This window comes from Synchiropus splendidus, chromosome 18 (assembly GCF_027744825.2).
Source record: "Synchiropus splendidus isolate RoL2022-P1 chromosome 18, RoL_Sspl_1.0, whole genome shotgun sequence".
Classification (NCBI taxonomy): Eukaryota; Metazoa; Chordata; class Actinopteri; order Syngnathiformes; family Callionymidae; genus Synchiropus; species Synchiropus splendidus.
Window position 1 is genome coordinate 3,279,011 of NC_071351.1, and position 21,309 is coordinate 3,300,319.

At 43.2% G+C, this 21,309-nt stretch overlaps 4 protein-coding genes across 7 annotated transcripts; 2 read left to right on the forward strand and 2 right to left on the reverse strand.

Moving 5' to 3' along the window:
* Positions 1–542: 542 nt before the first annotated feature.
* Positions 543–3,753, reverse strand: LOC128749892 (tumor necrosis factor receptor superfamily member 14-like). 2 transcript variants are annotated; one of them, XM_053849887.1, is made up of 7 exons: positions 3,376–3,753; positions 2,629–2,728; positions 2,207–2,332; positions 1,931–2,086; positions 1,755–1,842; positions 1,533–1,683; positions 543–1,457 (listed from the first exon to the last, which is right to left on the reverse strand). In XM_053849887.1, exons 1-7 carry the CDS (start codon positions 3,427–3,429, stop codon positions 1,317–1,319), a joined length of 816 nt encoding a protein of 271 aa, XP_053705862.1. In that variant the 5' UTR covers positions 3,430–3,753; the 3' UTR covers positions 543–1,316. The 2 variants fall into 2 exon arrangements, with proteins under 2 accessions (XP_053705862.1, XP_053705861.1); XM_053849886.1 differs by having other exon boundaries at positions 2,207–2,335.
* Positions 3,754–6,352: 2,599 nt separating this feature from the next.
* Positions 6,353–10,843, reverse strand: LOC128749956 (tumor necrosis factor receptor superfamily member 14-like). Of its 2 annotated transcripts, none has more exons than XM_053849989.1 (7): positions 10,728–10,843; positions 10,159–10,258; positions 9,211–9,336; positions 8,659–8,814; positions 8,483–8,570; positions 8,250–8,410; positions 6,353–6,953 (listed from the first exon to the last, which is right to left on the reverse strand). In XM_053849989.1, exons 1-7 carry the CDS (start codon positions 10,767–10,769, stop codon positions 6,760–6,762), a joined length of 867 nt encoding a protein of 288 aa, XP_053705964.1. In that variant the 5' UTR covers positions 10,770–10,843; the 3' UTR covers positions 6,353–6,759. The 2 variants fall into 2 exon arrangements, with proteins under 2 accessions (XP_053705964.1, XP_053705965.1); XM_053849990.1 differs by having other exon boundaries at positions 6,771–6,953; positions 8,250–8,357.
* A 1,643-nt stretch (positions 10,844–12,486) lies between these two features.
* LOC128749764 (thymic stromal cotransporter homolog) lies at positions 12,487–16,846 on the forward strand. Its single transcript, XM_053849675.1, has 6 exons — positions 12,487–13,113; positions 14,920–15,111; positions 15,174–15,345; positions 15,457–15,540; positions 15,660–15,816; positions 16,103–16,846. Exons 1-6 carry the CDS (start codon positions 12,487–12,489, stop codon positions 16,224–16,226), a joined length of 1,356 nt encoding a protein of 451 aa, XP_053705650.1. The 3' UTR covers positions 16,227–16,846.
* A 202-nt stretch (positions 16,847–17,048) lies between these two features.
* dnase1l1 (deoxyribonuclease I-like 1) lies at positions 17,049–21,013 on the forward strand. Of its 2 annotated transcripts, none has more exons than XM_053849980.1 (9): positions 17,049–17,208; positions 18,251–18,366; positions 18,540–18,595; positions 18,721–18,807; positions 19,842–19,954; positions 20,037–20,149; positions 20,385–20,542; positions 20,604–20,700; positions 20,768–21,013. In XM_053849980.1, exons 2-9 carry the CDS (start codon positions 18,274–18,276, stop codon positions 20,879–20,881), a joined length of 831 nt encoding a protein of 276 aa, XP_053705955.1. In that variant the 5' UTR covers positions 17,049–17,208; positions 18,251–18,273; the 3' UTR covers positions 20,882–21,013. The 2 variants fall into 2 exon arrangements, with proteins under 2 accessions (XP_053705955.1, XP_053705954.1); XM_053849979.1 differs by having other exon boundaries at positions 18,251–18,441; positions 18,507–18,595; positions 20,768–21,011.
* Positions 21,014–21,309: the final 296 nt, after the last annotated feature.

Genomic DNA, 21,309 nt, shown 5'->3' on the forward strand with positions numbered 1-21,309 from the left:
TTAAATATATTCATTTATTAAACCAATATACGTGTGATTCGACTTTGGCCTGATATTTCCTCGTCGTTTTATTTTTATTGTAAAATTACATTTTTCTGTTTGAGGTACATCCGAAGGTAATAAAAACAGGGAGGTTTGAATATCTCTGAAACCACAATGCTGGTTGTTTGAAATGGAAAATATTCAGACTATTAAAGGACAGAGCAGTTCTCATCGTGCTGTTAAATTGAATATTTAAGGCTCAGTACAGAACACTAGTTTAGCGTGAAAAGCTCGAAAGTTATCTTTTAGCGCCACCTGCTGGCTATAAATAATATTTCTCTTCCATTATTGCACAGAAATGTTGGAGAGAAAATAATACTGAGTAGTCGAGGATGATATTTAAGTATGCACAAGAGGAGTTGGATGTTTGGGGTGAAACTCTTTTTAAATTGGATCAGTGATGTTTAGTGGTCATTTAAAAACTCTAGTTTAATACAAGTGACACCGTTCTGCCACACAATCACTGAACACCTTTCATTCACACAAAGGAAGAGGTCCCACAAATCTTTATTTGTTAACCATGACCCAGACATGCTGTGTTTACACGTCTGTTTGTGTAAAATGAAGATACAGAGACACCAGGTGTCTGTTTACAGTACCATTAAAAATGATTGCAACCGCATGTTTCAAACAAAGATTGTTCAATTGTGATGATTTTTAATCACATTGCATGTATGCAATTATGAAATACGGCAACGCAATAATAAAACGTTGATCATTCGGGTTTTTTGCATTTGCGTTTGTGAATAATTTGATAAATGGACACCAAATGGGAGAATGACGTTGCAGGACAGAAACCATCTCAATAGTGGTGAACTTCACATTGAATACATGGAAGGTTTCATGTGACACAAGACCGAGGCCACATGTGTAAACTGCTGTCATTGACCGACATGTGTTTAATCGGACAGCAGATGGCAGTATAGCACAGTATAGGTGCCGCGACGCATTTAGCACTACACCACATTCAATCATTTAAGTGCAAAGTGGTAGATGTTTTTGGCCAGAAACCTCTAAAAAAAGTAACAGTAACAGTTAACAAAGCCTCAGGCAACAGAATCACAACACAATTGTGCAGCAGCATGAGGCAGTTCTCGCAGACAGTACCGTAGTGCGTTCAAGATTCATCGTAAACACGGAATAAATCACCCAGAATAAATAAGACATCCGCGGCAAGGTGATTCCATATATCAAGGACAGGTTGCCTCCCCAACATCTTGTCAAGCATGATGACTGTTGATGTGTGAAGAGCGCGGAGTGGTCTCAAGTTCATCTCATTCAGCCGGGTTTAACAGAGGCATTGAACTTCCATGGTTGTCACCAACAGCAGTACTTTGATCTGATGCAGTCGGTGGATTTTGGTTTAACAGAGGTGATGAATTTCCGTTGTTGTCATCACCAGGCACCTGTGGGGTCTGTCAGAAGGAACACAACATTACAGGAGTTTAAAATCATTCCTCTCTAACACATAACTCTTTTCATATATTTACCCCTGTTTCAGGTTGTTTTTTCATCCAGTAGAACACAGCACCACATATGAGGAAGATCACAGCAACAACAGAAGCCAACGCTCCTGCGGTGGCGCCGTCAAGACACACAGAGTTTGCAGAAATGGTCCCTTGTTTTAGATGCCATGAGCATCTACAGAGACAAGTGGGCGACAGTTTAGAAGGATCCATGGAACCAAGCATCATGTGTGAAGCTCCACTCACTGTGTGTGAACCTGACAGGACATGAAGGTTCCATCTGAGAATGTTCCTTCACTGCAGTCTCCACACACAGTGTCCGTGGAGGACGTTCCTGTGAATGACATTGAAGCTCCATCAGGTCTGTTGAGATCAGCCAAGGAAAGATGGATCCTAAATGGATCAGATCTTTCTGGACCCACCTGCTGTGCTGATGTATTGTCCTGGTGCACATGTGGAGTGTTGCTGTGCTGCCACACATCTGTCCACTGAGCCGCTCACACAGAAGAAACCCTCCAGAGGTTCACACACAGTGTCTTCTCTGCTCGTACAGGAGCTGATCTCCCTCAGTCCGGTTCCTGTCAACACAGCAGGTCACAATATAAAAATACAAATGAAACTTCACTGATGTGTTCAGGTCAAAGGAACAAAGTAATGCAGCGTATTCCCAAACACATGAAGTGAAAAGTAAACATTACCTTCAGTACAGTTGAGACATTGATGACACTGTTTTTCTCCAGTAAACGTGTCCATGTAAGTTCCACCATCACAGGCAGCGCAGGAAGTGCTGCGCCTAGCAGTGCACTCAGCTTTGATTCTCTTTCCTGCTGAATGACATTGAACACCGTGTCATCTTCCAGCCGCATATATCTACTGTTGCTATGCTTTTTTAGTCTAATATATATATATATATAAGACTGGACTATTGCAGGTTTTTCTTCCCACCAATCCAACCTGTGAGGAGGAAAGCGGAGTGCCCAGAGGAAACCCACACAGAAAGGACCCAGCTTCACTCCAAGATTGGAATTGAGGCTGCAGCACCAAGCACTGTACCATAGAATATCCTGGAACGTATCTCCTGCACATCAATATGGAGAAGAGAAAGCAGTCTGGGTCTGACCTGGAGGGCACTTGGGACAACAGTCGTCTCCTTCTTCTGTTCGCACCAGATACAGATGTGGAAGACACGTGAGAGATGCTTCCACCAACAAGGTGCAGAACTGAGGAGACAACACAAGTGCAATTGTAACGTAACACACTTGACGTCATCACTTTATGTGCATCCACAGTTTGGCTTCATGCCAAAAAAGAGCACCACAGATGCAGTGTTTGCTTTGAGGATGTTCATGGAGACGTACAGAGAAGCTCAGAAGATGCAGAGATGAAGATGCTGAGCTTCTCCCTGGGAGTGAGCAGGATGGATAGGATCAGGAAGCAGTAGATCAGAGAGACAGCACATATGCTCAGGTGTTTAGGAGACAAAGTCAGAGAGGCTAGATGGAGATGGTTTGGACACGTACAGAGGAGAGAGAGAGAGCCAGTACATTGGTAGGAACATGTTGAGGTTGGAAGTGTCAGGCAGAAGGTGGAGAGGAAGGCCAAAGAGGAGATTTATGGAGGTGGTGTAGGAGGACATGAGGTTTGTAGGTTTGAGAGAAGAGGAAGCAGAGGACGGGGTGAGATAGAGGAGGATGATCGGAAGTGGCCACCCCTGAAGGCAGAAGAGCGTTGTCGCACTGCACCAACACCAGGAGTTCTCTCGCAGGGCTTATGGAAACTGCGAAACTGAAAGTACTGATGTCTTTCTAATGTGTAGATCCCACCAGCGAAGCCGTGCAGTCCAAACTTAATAAGCTGCAGCACTAACCTGGAAACGGATGAAAACAAGCAGCCAGAATCTGCGATGCTCGTAGCCCGTCATCAAGCGCTCAGGAGCGGGTTGGCAGGGTGTCGCCTCGGGCTCTGACTGACCATGACAGTGCAGATTAATCGATAGATGCGCATATTCGGGATGAAAACACTCGTAGTGCGAGTGTCCCGCCGCTTATAAGGGCCCTCCTTTCAGTCAGCGTTTATCTGGCTCATCATCGAGGACGGCGATTGGCTTAGCACCCGTCCACTCTTGACGTAATGCTCCGTCTTCTACAGTATGCTAGGCTAGGCTAGGAGTTACCATAACAACCTGCCCTGCCAAAAAGTCCCTGCTGCAAGCCAGCGGTGTGCTCCGCTGTAGGTGTCACTTCATCCCGTTTTGCTTCCAAGGCTCGTCATTTCCTGTCCGCATGCGCATATGGGTGTTTCATTGAATCACAACTTTTATGAAGATTACATTTTATTAACAAAACATGAAAACACTCCAACATTATTTATAAATGACTAAACTTATTTTATATACAAAACATCGTAGGCAAGATAGAAAACTGCGTGCAAATTGCACAGAAAGATCCAATTATTTGATCTGAAATCTTGTTAAAATATCCGAATTGTTGAATACAAGTCAAATATATATATATATATATATAAGTGACTACTGTGGAGACAATTGTGATTTATTGCGCGACATTAAAGAAAAACAAAGCTCCGTACATGACAGTCAATCACGACGCGTAGAAATCGCCTTGAAATCCTTTATTTCAATTTTCACTGGCTCAATAAAACATTTTTTTTTAATCGTATATGCCGGATGTGACGCCATCACTGCGCGGCAGGTAGGACGCTTTTTATTTATTTTATTTATATAGTCATGACATTACAATGTCAAATGGCAGTACAGTTATACATAGATGGACAACACAAAGCATAGACATATACAATTGAAAACGACAAAAACATCTGATCTGACCTGCACGTCTCTGGGTCCTGGAGACATACAGGTCCTGAAGAGGTGGCAGGCTGCAACCGATCACCTTCTCAGCAGAACGTACGATGCGCTGCAGTCTGCTCCCTGGAGGTGGCACTGTTGTACCAGACGGTGATAGAGGAGGTGAGGGTGGACTGGATGATGGCCGTGTAGAACTCCACCAGCAACTTCGTCTGCAGTCGTAGTTTTCGTAGCTGCCTCAGAAAGAACATTCTCTACTGGGCCTTCCTGATGAGGGACCTGATGGTTGTCTCCCATTTGAGGTCCTCAGTGATGGTGGTTCCCAGGAAGCAGAAGGAGTCTACAATAGGAATAGGTGAACCAGCCAACATGAGACGGGGCAGAGGAGCTGTTACTCTCCTGAAGTCTATGACCATCTCCACTGTCTTCTGAGCGTTGAGCTCCAGGTTGTTGTGGCTGCACCAGGACACCAGCCGCTCCACCTCCCTCCTGTAAGCCGACTCATCTCCATCTGAGATGAGCCCGATGATGGTGATGTCGTCCGCAAACTTGATCAGCTTCATGGACTCGTGGCTGGAGGTGCAGCAGTTAGTGTACAGGGAGAAGAGCCATGGAGAGAGAACACAGCCCTGAGGAGACCCAATGTTGAGGGTCCGAGTGTCAGAGACAGTCGTCCCCAGCCGCACACGCTGACTTCGGCTGGTCAGGAAGTCTGTCGTCCATCTGCAGAGGGAGTCAGGCACGTCCAGCTGGCGAAGCTTGTCTTCAAGCAGAGCTGGAAGAATTGTATTAAAGGCAGAGCTGAAGTCCACAAACAGGATCCTGGCATAGGTTCCTGGGCAGTCCAGATGCTCCAGAACGAAATGAAGGGCCTGGTTCACTGCATCGTACACAGATCTGTTGGCTCTGTAGGCAAACTGCAATGAGTCCAGGTGAGAAGCAGTGATGGACTTCAGGTGAGAGAGAACCAGGCGCTCAAAGGACTTCATGACCACAGACGTCAGTGCCACCGGTCTGTAGTCATTCAGTCCTGTGATCCTGGTCTTCTTGGGAACAGGGATGATAGTGGAGGACTTAAAGCAGGCAGGAACATGACAGGACACCAAGGAAGCATTGAAGATGTCCATGAACACTGGAGCCAGCTCAGCTGCTCAGTGCTGAGCTGCTGTCTCAGTGACATCATTGGTCTTAGTTGTGTCACTAAGAGACAGCACCTTTGTTGTAAAGTGTAACATGGGGCTGGAGAGACCACAGAGGTGTTGGTGCAAAATGGCTGCTCAAAGCGACAATAGAAGTTGTTAAGGTCCTGTGCAAGAGTGAGGTTGTTCAGACTGTGGGGGGCACGTGGCTTGTAGTTAGTGAGCACCTTGAGCCCTCTCCACACCGCAGCCGAATCATTGGCTGAGAACTGCTGCGTGAGTTTGTCAGAGTATGCGGCCTTAGCTTTCTTCGGCTCCCTCTGAAACCGATACTTCAGCTCTTTGTAGCAGCTCCTGTCCCCACTCTTGCGAGCTGCCTCCTTCTCCCGTCTGATCTGGCTGAGTTTAGCTGTGAACCAAGGTTTGTCATTTGCATAGCTCACCTTGGAGCGCGTTGGAACTATGCACTCTTCACAGGAGCTGATCCATGAAGTCACAGTGTCTGTATACTCATCCAGATTATTGGTCGCAGCCCTGAACACCTCCCAGTCTGTGGTCTCCATACAAGCCTGCAGCTCCTCTTTAGCTTCACTTGTCCAGATCTTCATGCTCCTCACAACAGGCTTTGCCAGCTTCAGCTTCTGCTTGTATGTGGGAACAAGATGAACCAACAAGTGGTCAGAGAGTCCCAGTGCAGCTCGAGGGAGGGCGGTATAGGAGTTGCAGAGCGATGAGTAACAGTGATCCAGCACGCTCTGCTCTCTGGTGGGACATTTTACAACCTGCCTGTACCTGGGAAGCTCCTCACTCAGATTTGCCTTGTTGAAGAAAAACTCCCAAACAAAGTGGCTGGATATTGGCAGAAACATGTCCCTGACGCCCCTTCCTCCACAGGAGGTCTTCAGATGTGACATTGTAGATTCTTTAAATAGATTATTTTTATTTACAAAGTACAGACAAGTGTGCAATATATAAATACATTCAGAGACAGCATTTAAATGTAGTAAAATACAGTAAAAATATTGCACAGGCCTTCGCTGGAGAGGAACACCTCTCAACTTGCCTCATGATTATTCGTGCCATTATTCACATTCTTCCTCTCTGAGGAGAAACTTGTATTTGTCCCACTATTGTGGCTTCAGTAAGGACAATGGAATAACAATAAGTGACTAGCACCGGGTCAGCTCTCTAAAAGACCTTTCCATGAAACCTCTCAGAAACCTTCAACATCTTGACTTTAAAGTGCCGGCACTTTTGGCTCCCAACTAGCTCAAGACCGTCTCATCCAACATCAAACTTGGCAGCCAGCTCCAGGTCGTTCACAACCCCCCGACTCTGGTGTTCTGATGGTTTTGAGGGAGCATTTTGGTGATGTATTGTTGATTACACATTTGATCTCCGCTGTATCGTGGCTCTTGTTTTCTGTTATTATCTCCTTCAATTCCTCCTTGTTTTCATCATCTGCTGGAATGGCTGTTCGGCGCACTAGAGAGAAAAGAGACATCATTAAAGTAAGCAGTCATGTTCCACCCCTTCGTGTCCACTTCATTGTCATCATGAGCGACTGTCCATGATGATCCACGAGTGTTCTGCCCTCAACATTGACACCATCATCTGACCCAGGAGTGTGCTGACCTCTCCAAGTCACTGACAGTGGTTCTCAACTGGCACCACCATCAGCCCACAAAGACCAGTGAGAGCCTCATGAAGAAGTCAATTCAACTTTATTTCACTGGATGAGAATCACTGAAATAAGAGCGGTGTGGCTGGAATGGACACATCCATTCCACTGACACATTTATGATTAGCACTATTAGAAACAGCTAAACTATTTTGGACATAGTATAATTACTTCACGATTACATAAGTTGGTTACACTTTATATTAATGGCCTAATCTATAATGCATTATTAGTACATCATAACACACTTATAAGGCTTTAGTGAACATATTATGGATGTTCATATTCATGTATGAAAACTTCTAACCATGTTTCTTAAATATTATAAGGGTCTATAACCAGATAACTAGATGAAGTAAATAATACCTTACCTTGTCGTAAATTGCTATATATCATTATGAACATAACTTTTTCTACAATGCCTTGTGAATCCATTATGTCTGATGAATGTACTAATAATGCACTATAGATGAGTGCTTAAAGTGAAGTGTTGACAATCAGGTTTCACTTGAAAACACGAGTAGAAAAGTCTTTATTTAGGTTAATTATACCACGTAATTATTAAAGAAGTTTAATTGAGTCCATTTAAAAAAATTTAAAAGGCAACATTTCTACTACATTGAGTGGAAACACGTTCTTTTATTTTTTTTACCTCTTTGAACGCAGAATCTTCTCATTAACAGGGAACATGGAAGTCGGATCAGCAGGAATACCACGAAAACCCAAAGCAGAAAATCTCCACATACAGAGTGGGAATATAAGGTTCCTCGTTTTAGATGCCATAAGCATCTACAGAGACAAGTGGGGGCAGTTTTATGATTATATAAAATTGATCTGAACCAAACATCGTCTGTGGAAAATGTTCCTTCACTGCCCTCTCCACACACAGAGCCATTCACCACTCCGTCCTGTCCTGTCCTGTCCTTGTCGAAGTATCAATGTCTTTTTGGGTGATTTGATTTTGACAATAAACCCACATCTTAAAGGGTCTGAATTCACTTCAGAATCCATATTGTTTCATCAACTTTCAAGCACTGGTTTAAAAAACTGTATTTCTAATACATGATTTACAATGCAGCGACAAGATTTTATGAATTTACCTTTCTGACATCTGTGTTTCCTTATCAGGATCACCAATACACATGAGAGCATCAGTAGGAGTAGAATCCCGATAACAAGCCCAGTCCACTCTGCTGCTGTCAAACCTTCTAGACACACAGAGTCAGCATAGTTGGTCCCTTGTTTTAGATGCCATGAGCATCTACAGAGACAAGTGGGCGACAGTTTAGAGGGATCCATGTGAACCAAGCATCAAGTGTGAAGCTCCACTCACTGTGTGTGATTCTGACAGGACATGAAGGTTCCATCTGAGAATGTTCCTTCCCTGCAGTCTCCACACACAGTGTCTGTGGAGGACGTTCCTGTGAATGACATTGAAGCTCCATCAGGTCTGTTGAGATCAGCCAAGGAAAGATGGATCCTAAATGGATCAGATCTTTCTGGACCCACCTGCTGTGCTGATGTATTGTCCTGGTGCACATGTGGAGTGTTGCTGTGCTGCCACACATCTGTCCACTGAGCCACGCACACAGAGGAAACCCTCCAGAGGTTCACACATAGTGTTTCGGTCGAATTTACAGGATCTGATCCGTCTGAGTCCAGTTCCTGCTCATCACATGGAGGACTCATGTTACAAAAATCATGAAAATTTGCTTGACCCTATATATCACTGTAATTACAGACAGATAGTCTGGGTTGAACATCACTGTGAGATCTAACAAAATAAACCTTCAACAATCATTTTGACATTATGAAGCATGCGTCATAGGAAAGCTCTTGTATTCCGCAGTCATTGAATATAACTCTTGATATGCTTATGTGAACCTGCACTGTGACCGGTCCGACTGCAGAAGTGCCAGAGGCTACTGTCGAGAGTTTTCAAATGTCCCATATAGGACATGTCCGAGTAGTTATGGTAGTTTGAGTTGCAATTGCCAAATCCTGTCGGCAGTGGCAGGATCATCAATAACAGACCAAAAGCATATTCCCCAAACACGTTACCTTTAGTGCAGTTCAGACACTGATGACACTGCTTCCTTGCAGTATACTTGTCCATGTAAGTTCCATCACCACAGACTGCACAGAAAGTGCTTTGCAATGCAGTGCACTCAGGTTTGGTTCTATTTCCTGTTGTACACAAAGTTGAGGGACAGTTACAATCAAGCATTCTGCAAGCTGTATCTAGGTATTGACAAACACAACCAGCTGTCCTACATGTGCTACATGAGTGATTTCTCCTCCACAATATTGCAGAGGAAATAAATGCCACTGCAAGGTCTTTAGTGGATGTGAGTGTCACATGATGTGGTGAGTTTAGGGAGAGAAAATACATGAAAGGAAGTGTAGAAAAGAAGATCAAATGTGAAGAATAAAAGGAACAAAAGCCAATGTTAGTACGCACACATCTGATCTTCCTGCTGTGAGGATGCAGTGACCACACCACAGAATATCACATTCAGAAAAGATAGACTTTTCACCAGCACATCAACAGTGTTGCACAGAACTGTAATATCCTTCTCGGTAAAACTCCCTGTAATGCACCACACAACTATTCTCACATATTTTTGGAGACCTGGACTTGAAGAAAAGGGGCCAATGAACATCAAAACATCGTACAGTTAGTTGAGTGTATGAAACCAAATGAGCTCTCTTCCACACAAAACTAATCTGATGCCCTTGGTGTCACACTATCATCAAGCTTGTAACCAAAATGAAGAAATGTGATCTGAGGGGAAAGAAATCACATAAATACACACTCTGACTCTATTGATCTTTATCAAAGTTGATAAATAATGGATATAAAAAATTAATAAATGGATAAAAAAAATACTAATTCCAGTTCGAGTGAAATTAATGCAAAGATTATGCGAAAGTAGTAAGTAATAAATAATGCATCCCGCTGTCCAATACCGCTCATCAATATGTAACAGAAAACAGTTTGGATCCTACCTGGACGACACATTTGACAACATTTGTCTCCATCATCTGTTGGCACCACATATTGACCTGAGGGACAGGAGGGAGGTGTTCCCACCAACAAGACGCAGAGCTGTGGAAACAACACACGTTGTAATCACAACTCCGATTTACACACAGTCACGCACTTTTCTTCATGTTTAAGGGTAAATAAATGCGCAAGGAAAGCTCAAAAATGTACATTCATTTATGTTGGGCGTGCGCCACATAGCAGCTTTTTACCATGACAAAACATAACATGGAAGGCCTTGAATACACTTTGGAACACACCAAAACACAACGACAGTATCAATGAAGAGCGCCAAACACTCAAGCAAGCAGAAAACAATCGGTACTACACCGACAAAAGGACGATCGCCACTGTTGTGTTTAAAAGTCATTACGAGACTCTGATAATGGCGACCCCCGTCGCTGCGTCAAAGCGGCTTTATACCGGTTTTTACGCCCGGACGAATTGAGTTGAGGAACTCCAGTTTGCGATCTGTCAACATGCTGCCTATTGAGCGCAGCTCGCATACTTTAGCTTGAACTACTTTTCTCACCTTGAAACAGATGAAAACCAACAGCCATATTCCACAAGCCATCGACGCTCTTCGAATGACTCCGAGCGACACTTTCTAAAGTTGCAAACACGCTGCCGCTCTGTGAAATGGTGGCACCATCCGGTTAAACGCTGGCCGCTTCTCATCGGTCCAATCACTGGCGATATCGTCATTGGCAAGGCAGCCATTGAGAGACGAGCTCTGCTCACTTGGTGGGTGGGACTATGCAAAAGTAGCAAGTAATAAGTAACAAATAACGCATCCCGTTGTCCAATACCGCTCATCAATATGTAACAGAAAACAGTTTGGATCCTACCTGGAGGACACATTGGACAACATTCGTCTCCATCATCTGTTCGCACCACATATTGACCTGAGAAACAGGGGGGAAGTGTTCCCACCAACAAGACGCAGAGCTGTGGAAACAACACACACTGTAATCACAACTCCGATTTACACACAGTCACGCACTTTTCTTCATGTTTATAAGTAAAGAAATGCGCAAGGAAAGCTCAAAAATGTACATTTATTAATTTTGGTCGTGCGTTTGTTTACCATGACAAAACATAATCACTGCAGCACTCACGCAAGCTCAAAACAATAGAAACGATGCATTATGAGGCTGTAATAATGGCGGCCCCGTCGCCACAATCTTAAATTACTTTTCTCACCTCGAAACACAAGAAAATTAACAAGCATTTTCCACAAGCCATCGACGCCCTTCGCGACCATTGACAAAGTTTTTTAACGTTTCACTTTCATTACAGTTGAAGATTGCTGCCCCCAGCTAGTTGATTCTGTCCCGTACGCCTTAAATATTAAGTTAATTAAGTTTTTCTTTTTTCAAATCTATCACGCCATCAGCGGGAGGAAAAAAGCCCCTTCCATATTGTTATATTGTTGATATTCTTGGTGAATGACACTCTTTTTTTCCAGTGGACGGCCTTAAAAATTCCATGTGATACAAATAATCCTTCATCTTTTCACTGCTTTATCAGCAAGAGTGAACTCTGAAGTCATGCAGCGCGGCAGAATACGTGACTTATACATGACCTACATAAGATGAGATGATCAGATTCTTTCAGTTAAGTAGGCCATCTATTGCCTTGAGTTTCACTGTTGTTCAACCAAGTTTGTTGCCAATTCACGTCTCATGTCCCAGGACACGCCCGTCGTGCCGGCCGCTTACATACCACACGCAATCAGTCACCCGTATAAATATGTGACAGTCAAACAATTGTTGATCCTATACATGCAGTTTCACTTCGGTGGTTTTGGACTCGACTCTGATAAAAGAATCATTTCCAGTGTCATCTGACCTTCAACCTATCTGTCCATCCCATCAGAGGTCACCCAGGAGGCCATCATTTTTTTGTCATGTAGAACTCCATGCGCTGTGTTTGTTTGGGAGTCTGGTCCAACCTGATGGTCTTTTGTGAAACATTTTTAAGAAGCTTCAAGTCCCGCGAACAAAAGACGTGACCTGTCAGTCATCGTTCCACAACAGAGAAGGCTTAAGTCACAGTGATGCAAAGAAAAGAGCCGGTGAACCAGTTTCCATCAGAAAATTATTGTCAAATTAGTTTTCTATAATTGGATGTGGGACATGGAATCGATATTCACATACATTTACTGACTGTAAAAATGTGAACCAACCAGACCTTCATGATGCCTGGAATTTCAGCAGGAAGAGGAGTGGTTTGTTCCCAGTGAGACAGGGAACCGCGCCAGGGTACACAGGAGTTAAACGCCTCTCAGCATGCGAGACAGGCACATACACTGGACCATTCACCTGCCTGTAGCCGGCGTCCAGTTGGGCAACGCTCTCTTTCTGACCGCTCTGCCAATGATAGTGAAGCAGAGGTTTACCAATGGCTCAGCTCTCAACTCCACAACCTCGGACCACGACTGGCAGACTTCAGTGTCCAGCTTCTACATGTACTACGAGATCTTCAGCCAGCTTATTCCGATCTTCCCAGGTTTGATCCTGGCCTGGCTGGGGGACCTGGGCTGGAGGAAGACCCCCATCATCGTACCGCTGGTGGGCTTCATGCTGTCCAGGCTGGTGATGCTTCTGACTCTGACACTAGAGTGGCCTCTGGAGGTAGTTTGGGCGGAGATGACCGTTTTAGGAATCAGTGGCGGGTTCTCCGTGTTCTGGAGCAGCACCCTGACCTTGCTGACGCTCAGTTCCGCTGAGCAGGACCGGTCCAAACTCATGATGAGGCTAGAGCTGACCAGCGGGGTCTCTGGTGTGGTTGGCTGTGTGGTGTCGGGGCACTTGTTTGACGTCACATTTGGGGGGTTAAAACCGGGAGTCCTGACCATGGCGGTGTGTTTGCTGCTCTACGTGCTCTGTATACTCCACGTCCTCCTCGTCCTCCAGGTGAGTGACTCGTTTCAAAACATTTTAATGTCAACAGATTCAAATGTTTAATCTCAATTTATCGCAGACTTAAATCCCGATTAATCAAACATTGTGTATCAGGTGTAAATGTAACTTAAATTGTGAGTTAACTCATCTTTAGTGAGATTAATAAAGATTTTAAATTAGAATCTATTACTTTTAATTGATAAAAACAAACCAGGAATATTTTTGTATTTGTAATTCAATTTCCTATTCAAACTTAAAGATGTTAAAATGTCAAATTTATTCAGTCTCGAAATGTAACAGAGCATTACTCTCGTTTTCCCAAGAAACAAATCAGTCGAGTTTAAAATCGTTTATGACAGAAGCGCATGCAGGGATTTCTTTCATCGCTGTGTCAACATCATGTTTCATCCCAGTCAGATTGTCTGAGATTATGTTATCTTAAGGAAGGTTAAGCTTGTGTTGCCAAGTGAAAGGTGCCACTGTTACTACAGGTAGTTCATTATTACTATTTTACAATCCTGTTTTTCAGAAGTCAAAGCTTTATTTCAATATATGAATCATGTTTGAAAATCATGGTCAGTCAATGATCAACATCATTGCAATGAATCACTTTTTTTGGCAATGTTTTAGCAATGACTGCTATTTGGGAGCTTGAATTTCACTTACTGGTTATAATCTAATATATTTTTAATCTGATAACATCAGCCTATTTGGTTACGATATAAATACATTTGCTTGTGAGCTATTTATTAAAAACAGTGTTTTGGTTTCTCAACAAAAAGCAATATTGTAAGGCAATATTGAGGAACAAATATGTGACATTGTGATGTGTTTATAGAATTTACATGGTCTTCAGATGAAAAACCTTCTCACCTTCTGACTCACTGAGTTGTATCACTCTCCGCAGAGGAAGCACATAATTGTTTTTCAGAGGTGAGGACTGGAATGTAGATTCACTGGTGAGCAGAAAACTGAGTCATCGCTGGAGACACTTCAACTCTCCGCCTGCTCATCACCTATTCATCTCTACTGTCAACACAACAATGAACCACCAATGTGCAGTGTCACCGAGAGGGTGCATCCTGTCCACCCGCTAACTCATCGCTCACAGTCGTCCATCTCAGACAGCTGAGACTCAGGGAAGAGTAGGAAGTCGTAGGTGTCAAGATAGGGCCCTAACTTTATAATTTATAGTCCTGAATTAGTGGAATATTTCCTCCATCTTTTCCATCAACGCAATGCAATAGTTAAAAAGACTCTTTGCTCATCCTTAAGCATCGTGAAAATTACACAACAAAACACAAAAAAGGTTCAGTTAAATTTACACCAATGGATAGACAGAAACACATGTAATGGTGAACTAAAAAGATACGTGCTTTGCACTCAAACAATACAGCAAAATTAATAATTATTGTATCACTTATTAAACCATGAACGTACATTTATATCGAACTAAAACAAATGTGAAATTTATAATTATACTTTGCTCAACTAAAATTTCAATTAAAACACATTTTTTTTATCATTTAATCAACCAAATAATTAAACAAAACAAACGGTACAGTGGGCACCAAACTTACTGAACTTAGTTACAAGTAACTTTGGAGCTGCAGAAAAGTACTAGTCACAAGGTCAAGCGCCGCGATGAGTCAGTGCAGTAAAAAAAAAAGCGAAAACACGAGATTCTTTGGTGACCTGTGGTGGCGGAAGTGAGACTAGTGCAAAAAGAAAACATTGGATAATTGTATTGGCTTAATGCTCAGAAACTCATTGTTATCCACTGAGTCTCAGTCAGATTTATCCCCATTTGAGAAACAGACCGAACAGCCGAGGAGCTGCAAGAGTCTGAAGGACCTGGACACCAGGAGCACATGTGACCAGCGGAGGCAGATGGTGAACATCTTGCTTCTGTGGACATCTGGAATCCTCTACACTTCTGCGGTGTCCGCTGCCAAAGATATCCTGGTTTTGTTCCTGCTGATGGAACCTCTTCACTGGAGCGTGACGCAGGTACCTCGCGCTCACACTTCTGATGTTAAACTACTGTGAGTGACTCCTCCCTGCTTTGCCAGGTGGGCTATGGGAACGCCTTGGGCTTCCTCGTGATTGTCACCAGTTTCCTCAGCATCACGGTCATGTCAGGCCGGTTCAGCGACCTCAACCTCATCACCGTCGGCATGTTGTCCTACGTGGCCGGCATGTCATGCATGGCCTTCACCACGACGTCCTATATGTTCTACATAGGTAATGCATTATGGGTTTGGTGAATATCTGAAATGCTACCTGCGAGCGATCTGAATGATAATAAACAACGGAGAAGGTCATAAGGAAGTGTTTCTCACATCCTCCCCTCAGCTCGAGCCCTGACTCTCTTCTCACTCATGCCCACACCCATCATACGCTCCTTGCTCTCTCAGCAAGTGCATGGTTCTTCATATGGTGAGTCGAAATCCAACCTGCTCTTCATGTGCTGTTTAGTCCTTAGGGGGCGCTATTACTAAAGAGTAGCATTTATTGCTGTAAACAAGCCTCAAATGACTTGCAGTCTTCCTCCCCAGGCATTGTCCTCACGTCCTTACAGCTGTCTGTGAAGGCAACCACAGTCATCTCCAACCTGCTCTACAACCAGATCTACCAGAACACGCTCAACTGGTTTCCAGGCTTGGTCTTCATCATCACCAGCATCATTGCTGTCGTGGCCATCATACCGATAAGGTAGAGTCTGGGTTAGGGCAAGACAGCTTGTTTCCAAAAAAACTGGGGCACAGAAAATTACGGCCATAAATGTGTCAAATAAAATACTCTGATGCTGACAAACACAACACTCAGGCGCAGTATGCGAGTAAAAATAAAATAATAATATGAGTGCTAAACGACTAGTTGCTCTAAACAATGCTAAAAAAGAAAATTTTTTAATCTAGTTTTTTGAGAGCAAGGGGCAAGAAACCTGTCCAAGCTGAGTCGTCTAGATTGATCAGACTCCTGAACACTGCCTCTGCAGAATACTGGTGAGTCAGCTGGATCCAGACCCCTGCCCCGAACAGGGCGACCAGAAGAGCAACGATGAAGACCTGCTTCCTCTGATCACCTCCTGCAGTGAAAGTTTGAAGACTATAGATGAATAACATGAAACCTTTTGTGAAAAATTGTAAATTGATATCACATAGTTCATGTCTACATTTTTTTGGCCTTAAGAAATGACGTATGAAAAAGAAAATGTATTTTTAAACTCTTGAATCACAGTATGACCGGCAGAATATGGATGCCACTCTCCTTACTGCAGTGCATAAGACTGGTGGTTGAAATCCTAGAAGGAGCACAACAGCTGCTCTCAACAGTTATTCAAGTCTATTAATAATGAACTTGAATCTACACCATATGTACAGCAGGTTTGCTAGTCATCCAGTCATAGTTATGATGATTTATAACAAAAATATTAATTTAAAATACCATTATTATTCATCAACTAATATGTTTCCTTAAATATCTAATACATTTAATTCTTAATTTTTCGCCATTCAGAATATTTTTGAGTATTTGTCAGAATGAAATGTGATTTTTTTTTTTTTACAGTGTTTTCACTCGCCTGTCAGTAGAGCAGCATGAATTCACACAGACAAAACAAAACACACTTTGCTGAGCATGAACCCCAAAATGGCTTTGTCACTCGACTCCTTTCCAGTGTCTCTGTTCTGTTGATGATCCAATGTTTTTGATGTATTTATTAATTTATTTATACCAAAATCCGTCCACGTTCTTGTCAATAAATGCAGAAATGATTTTAGCTTGTAATTCTGTTGCGATTTTCTTTTTTGTTGTCTGAATCACCTGATTCGATTAAAAAACAAGGAACACGAACGAAGGTCGTTCACGTGACAAGATAAGACCGATCACCTCATCTGGGTCACATGGTTTGCTCAAAATAAATCAATGAATAATACTTTCAATGAAGTCAGTGTAACTCCGAAACCCCACAGTACATACGATTAATACAATTCTGATCGATGTAAAGAGGATGTGACTACTGGAGCGGAAGCCACGCCCACCGAGTAGAGAGGAGAAGTTGGTGGTGGACGGAACCAGCCCAGTTCTGAAGGCGACGGACCGGTGAGTTAGACCTAACCTAACCGAACCCTTTTATGTTTTGAAAAGTAGTAATCGGTCTGATGAGGTTGGATCTCGGTGAGCTCGTGAGTTCCGGACGTGGCTGTAAAGATTAAGAACGTCTCGCTTCCTGTGCGTTCTTTGTCTTTTGACTTCATGAAACTATCCAACTACAATTGCTGACACTTATATTGTCGCAAGTCAGTAACTGTGAAGGTGGTTCGATGACTTAACGAGACAAGGTGACGTCACGGAGGTGGTGGTTTGATCCCAGTCACCTCGAGTGGTACTCGAAGATCATAGTTTCACCAAGAAAACTACGACAGGTTTGAACGATTTCTCATGAAACTCGTAACAAACGTCATCCTGTTTATTGCATCAAAAAATATACTATTATAATGTACAACAGAAATATTATCTATAAAAGTACTGGCATTATATGCAATTATTTCTGTAACGTATCCCTTCCATTGTCCGTTGATTTGCTTTTTTTCATCAAACACTTAAATAACCAAGTTTCAATTTATACTCGAAAAAAATGTCACTTAAATTTCCAATTTGATACAGAACAAATTACCAAAGTAACAAACAAATGGATTACTTGTTCAAGTTTATTATTCACATTTACATTTGGTAAATTATTATTACACTTAAATAGAACATTATTCAACATTAAATGACTTGACAAAAATAAAATTATCAGTATTCGGTTATATATTTCTTGAAAGATGCATTATCAATTTCCTTATCCTGTCAACATTCGTGTCACCTCCTGTTTATCCCATTGTTTGCAATGTTCCAGAGCTGCAGTGGGTTGTGTCAACCGGCTGCTGCTTTTATTCACATTCATTGGTACAGACTGATGTTTAAATATGTTCTTGGACGCAAATGTAAACATACTGAAACATATGTGTGTACAGAATGTGATTCAATATCTTCATTTCGATGCACACGGTATTTGGTGCTAACTTCATGTATCAGTCAGCGACCTGGTGTGTGGAAGGTCACACATGCTCACAAACGCCTCGACGTGTTGTTCCACTAGGTGTCTGTCCTCCATGGTGGGCCATGTGTTTCCTCTCCATCTTCCTCCTCCTCCTCTCTCCACTCATCGGGGTGCTACACGTCCAGGCGGCGGGAGCTCCAGCTCCAGCTTTCAAAGTATGTGCCTTCAACCTCCACCGCTTTGGAGAGTCCAAATCCAAGAAGCAGGATGTGATGCTCACTCTTGCCAAGGTAAGGCAGAATCTCTCATCACTCCCCTCATCGACAAGAAGCCGTAATGCTTTCTTTTCTTCCAGATTATCGTCCGCTGTAACGTGTCTCTGCTTCAGGAGGTGCAAGACAGTGGGCAGAAAGCTGTACCAGAGCTGATGAAGACTATAAACAGGTGCCACAGCTGCGATTGAAGAATACCTGGATAGTAATGGGCTTCTAACGCCAACCCTAAGAGAGTTCAATATTCTTCAGCCTGCTGTGACCTCTAATGACCCCACATGCTGTTCTCACCTGCAGTTTTGACAGGCGGCATGAGTACAGTGCCGTGTCCAGTGAGAGACTGGGCAGAGGCACCTACCAGGAGCAGTATGTGTTTGTGTACAGGTGAGCTTCATTTCATTTGAAAACTGAAGTGCTTAGATCAAAATGTGTTGCTTCGTGCAACACACTGCTATTTTCACTTCCTCTTTTCTCATTTGGTTTTAACCTCCTGTCATTCGAAAATGAAGCTGTCTTGCAGTATAGTGTTGTTTTTTTTCCCCATCAAAATCGGTCCGTTTGCAGTGTTTGGGAGACTTAAACTAGCTGACCTACATGTTAATAGCAGCCTCAGGCGAATCTCACGACACCAACACTACCAGTCAAAAGTTTTGACTCATGTTCTCATGAATTGGTTCTTTATTTTCAGGATTTCATGACATTACAGATTCTCAGTGAAGACAGAAGCTATGAAAGGGCTCGCGGAATTACCTGTAAACACAAATCAAATATCTGATTTCTCCAGTGTGCATCTGCAGAAAGTAGTAAAGATGAAGAAAAATGTGTTGTGATTAGTGGTGCAACAACACGAGCCGATCAAGTCATAACATGCCGTAGAAATTATTCTGGTAAACCACAAGTGACAATAGGTTTCGATGCTTTAAGCACGAGGTGATTTCCGTTCTGTGTCAAGAGGTGATTTCCCCTCAGTGTCTTCACTGTCAAAACACACTAAATGCCCATTTATGCTCAACGATACTGACGGATCCATCAGTCCATGCTCTGTGTGTATGTCGTCCGTGCTTCTGCATGTTTCCACAAAGCTTCAGATACGGGCCAGTACCATCAAGTGTTACTGTGGCTACCCAATACATAGCTCTCATGAGACACAAAGACATTGCAATGGCGGAAAGTCTCCGTCCTCCAGTCGCAACATACATAACAGCCTCACTGACCACCGCCTCCTACAACGCTGCTCCTGTTTCTTCTTTTGTGCTGGAGCTACATGATCAATGCTTCTTCCACAGTCGCCGTGTTTGTTTTGGAGTTTGTTGTTGTCATAAACTTCTGACATCATATTGATCAGGATAACTGATTTTTCTCTGTATAGTATGGTATTTGTATTTGTTCAACTCACCCAAGTAACATGATGTTGGCAGGAGCGACACAGTGACCCTCACAGGCCAGTACCAGTACCACGATAAGCGGCCAGGAGACGTCGATGCTTTCGCCAGAGAGCCTTTTGTCGTGCGCTTCAAAGCACCCAAGACTGGTGAGTTGCTCAGCTGTTGAAGAAGAAGTCCCCCCCAGCCAGAGCGTTGTGATCCTGACAGTCCTCTGTCACATGTCCACAGCGATAAAGGAGTTTGTCCTCATCCCTCTGCACACGTCCCCAGAGAACACCACCAAAGAGCTGGACTCTCTTTACGATGTCTTGCAGTACGTGAGAAAGATGTGGAAAACTGAGGTAGTGTTCCTGTGTAACTTGTATTGGCAATGCAAATGAACCCAACAGGTTCAACACACCACTAGACTGCTCTGAGTTTTGCTTGATGTTTTATTAATCATGTAATTTATTCTACATCAAGAGCAGTATGTTTTCCCTCAAACATAGATTTTATTTAGTTACATTAATACTCATACGCTGAGATAAAGAGCTTCTCAGTCTGCTTTTGCTATTCGAACCGTGCTCCTTTGTTCAGAACGTGATGCTCCTTGGAGACTTCAACGCCGACTGCAGGTCCCTTCCGAAGAAGGACAGGGACAAAATACGCCTGCTGACTGAAGACAACCTCCACTGGCTCATAAAGGACAACATGGACACCACAGTGAGGTCGTCCACCACCTGCGCCTACGACCGGTGAGTTGCTTCTTCGACGCTCCACTCAACCTCTGCTCATCTGCGACACTCCGTCCCACAGGATCGTTGTGCATGGAGACGCCTTTTCTAGAGCCATTGTGCCCTTCTCTGCCAAACCATTCGACTTTCAGAAAGAATACAAACTCACAGAGGATCAGGTGACGGTTTGTGTGTGGAAGCTGAGATCAGAAGATCATAAAAGTGACACTTCCTTTTCCTGCTCAGGCGCTGGTCATCAGTGACCACTTCCCAGTGGAGGTTCAGCTGAGAGACGCCGCCTCCAGACTTGCCTCCAGTCTCCTCCCCCTCATCCTCCTCTCCTTGCTTCTCTGTAGCTGAATGTATATGGGTTTGTCAAAGAAAACTATATATGGCCATTAAAAGGAGAGGGGAGTTGGGTCGTTGTGAAAAAAATATTCTTTCGTATGACTTTTAAAATAAAATGCAAACAGCTCACACAATTTGCAGTATTGTAAATTAACAGTAGATGGCAGTCGTATACAATCCAGGTTCGTCCAACGTTGGAATATAAATGTGGAAATAACAGAAATGATCACCAAGAGGTAAATATACAGCACACTTTAGATCGGATAATGGTTAACTAGCGATTCGACATGAAGCTAGTTCAAAAAAGACTGTTTGCCTTTGACAATTTATTCTAGCTCAAGTATACACATGGTGACATAATTACGCATTTGACTGCACAAATATTATTTGGCTCCAAGTTCCATGTTGGAAACCGAGAGTGAAACAAGACATCGCTGAAA

Bases quoted from the DNA above. Each gene is read 5' to 3' on its own strand.
- LOC128749892 (XM_053849886.1), bottom strand. From the start codon at position 3,429: ATGACGGGCTACGAGCATCGCAGATTCTGGCTGCTTGTTTTCATCCGT. The intron at 2,087-2,206 runs GTAATGTTTACT...CTGTGTTGACAG, and splicing joins ATGTCTCAACTGTACTGAAG to GAACCGGACTGAGGGAGATC. The intron at 1,843-1,930 runs GTGGGTCCAGAA...TGTCATTCACAG, and splicing joins ACAATACATCAGCACAGCAG to GAACGTCCTCCACGGACACT.
- LOC128749956 (XM_053849989.1), bottom strand. From the start codon at position 10,769: ATGGCTTGTGGAATATGGCTGTTGGTTTTCATCTGTTTCAAG. The intron at 10,259-10,727 runs GTGAGAAAAGTA...TTGTTTCCACAG, and splicing joins TGGTTTTCATCTGTTTCAAG to CTCTGCGTCTTGTTGGTGGG. The intron at 8,815-9,210 runs GTAACGTGTTTG...TGTGATGAGCAG, and splicing joins GTGTCTGAACTGCACTAAAG to GAACTGGACTCAGACGGATC.
- LOC128749764 (XM_053849675.1), top strand. From the start codon at position 12,487: ATGCGAGACAGGCACATACACTGGACCATTCACCTGCCTGTAGCCGGC. The intron at 15,112-15,173 runs GTACCTCGCGCT...CTGCTTTGCCAG, and splicing joins TTCACTGGAGCGTGACGCAG to GTGGGCTATGGGAACGCCTT. The intron at 15,817-16,102 runs GTAGAGTCTGGG...CTGCCTCTGCAG, and splicing joins GTGGCCATCATACCGATAAG to AATACTGGTGAGTCAGCTGG.
- dnase1l1 (XM_053849979.1), top strand. From the start codon at position 18,274: ATGTGTTTCCTCTCCATCTTCCTCCTCCTCCTCTCTCCACTCATCGGG. The intron at 18,442-18,506 runs GTAAGGCAGAAT...CTTTTCTTCCAG, and splicing joins TGATGCTCACTCTTGCCAAG to ATTATCGTCCGCTGTAACGT. The intron at 18,596-18,720 runs GTGCCACAGCTG...TCTCACCTGCAG, and splicing joins CTGATGAAGACTATAAACAG to TTTTGACAGGCGGCATGAGT.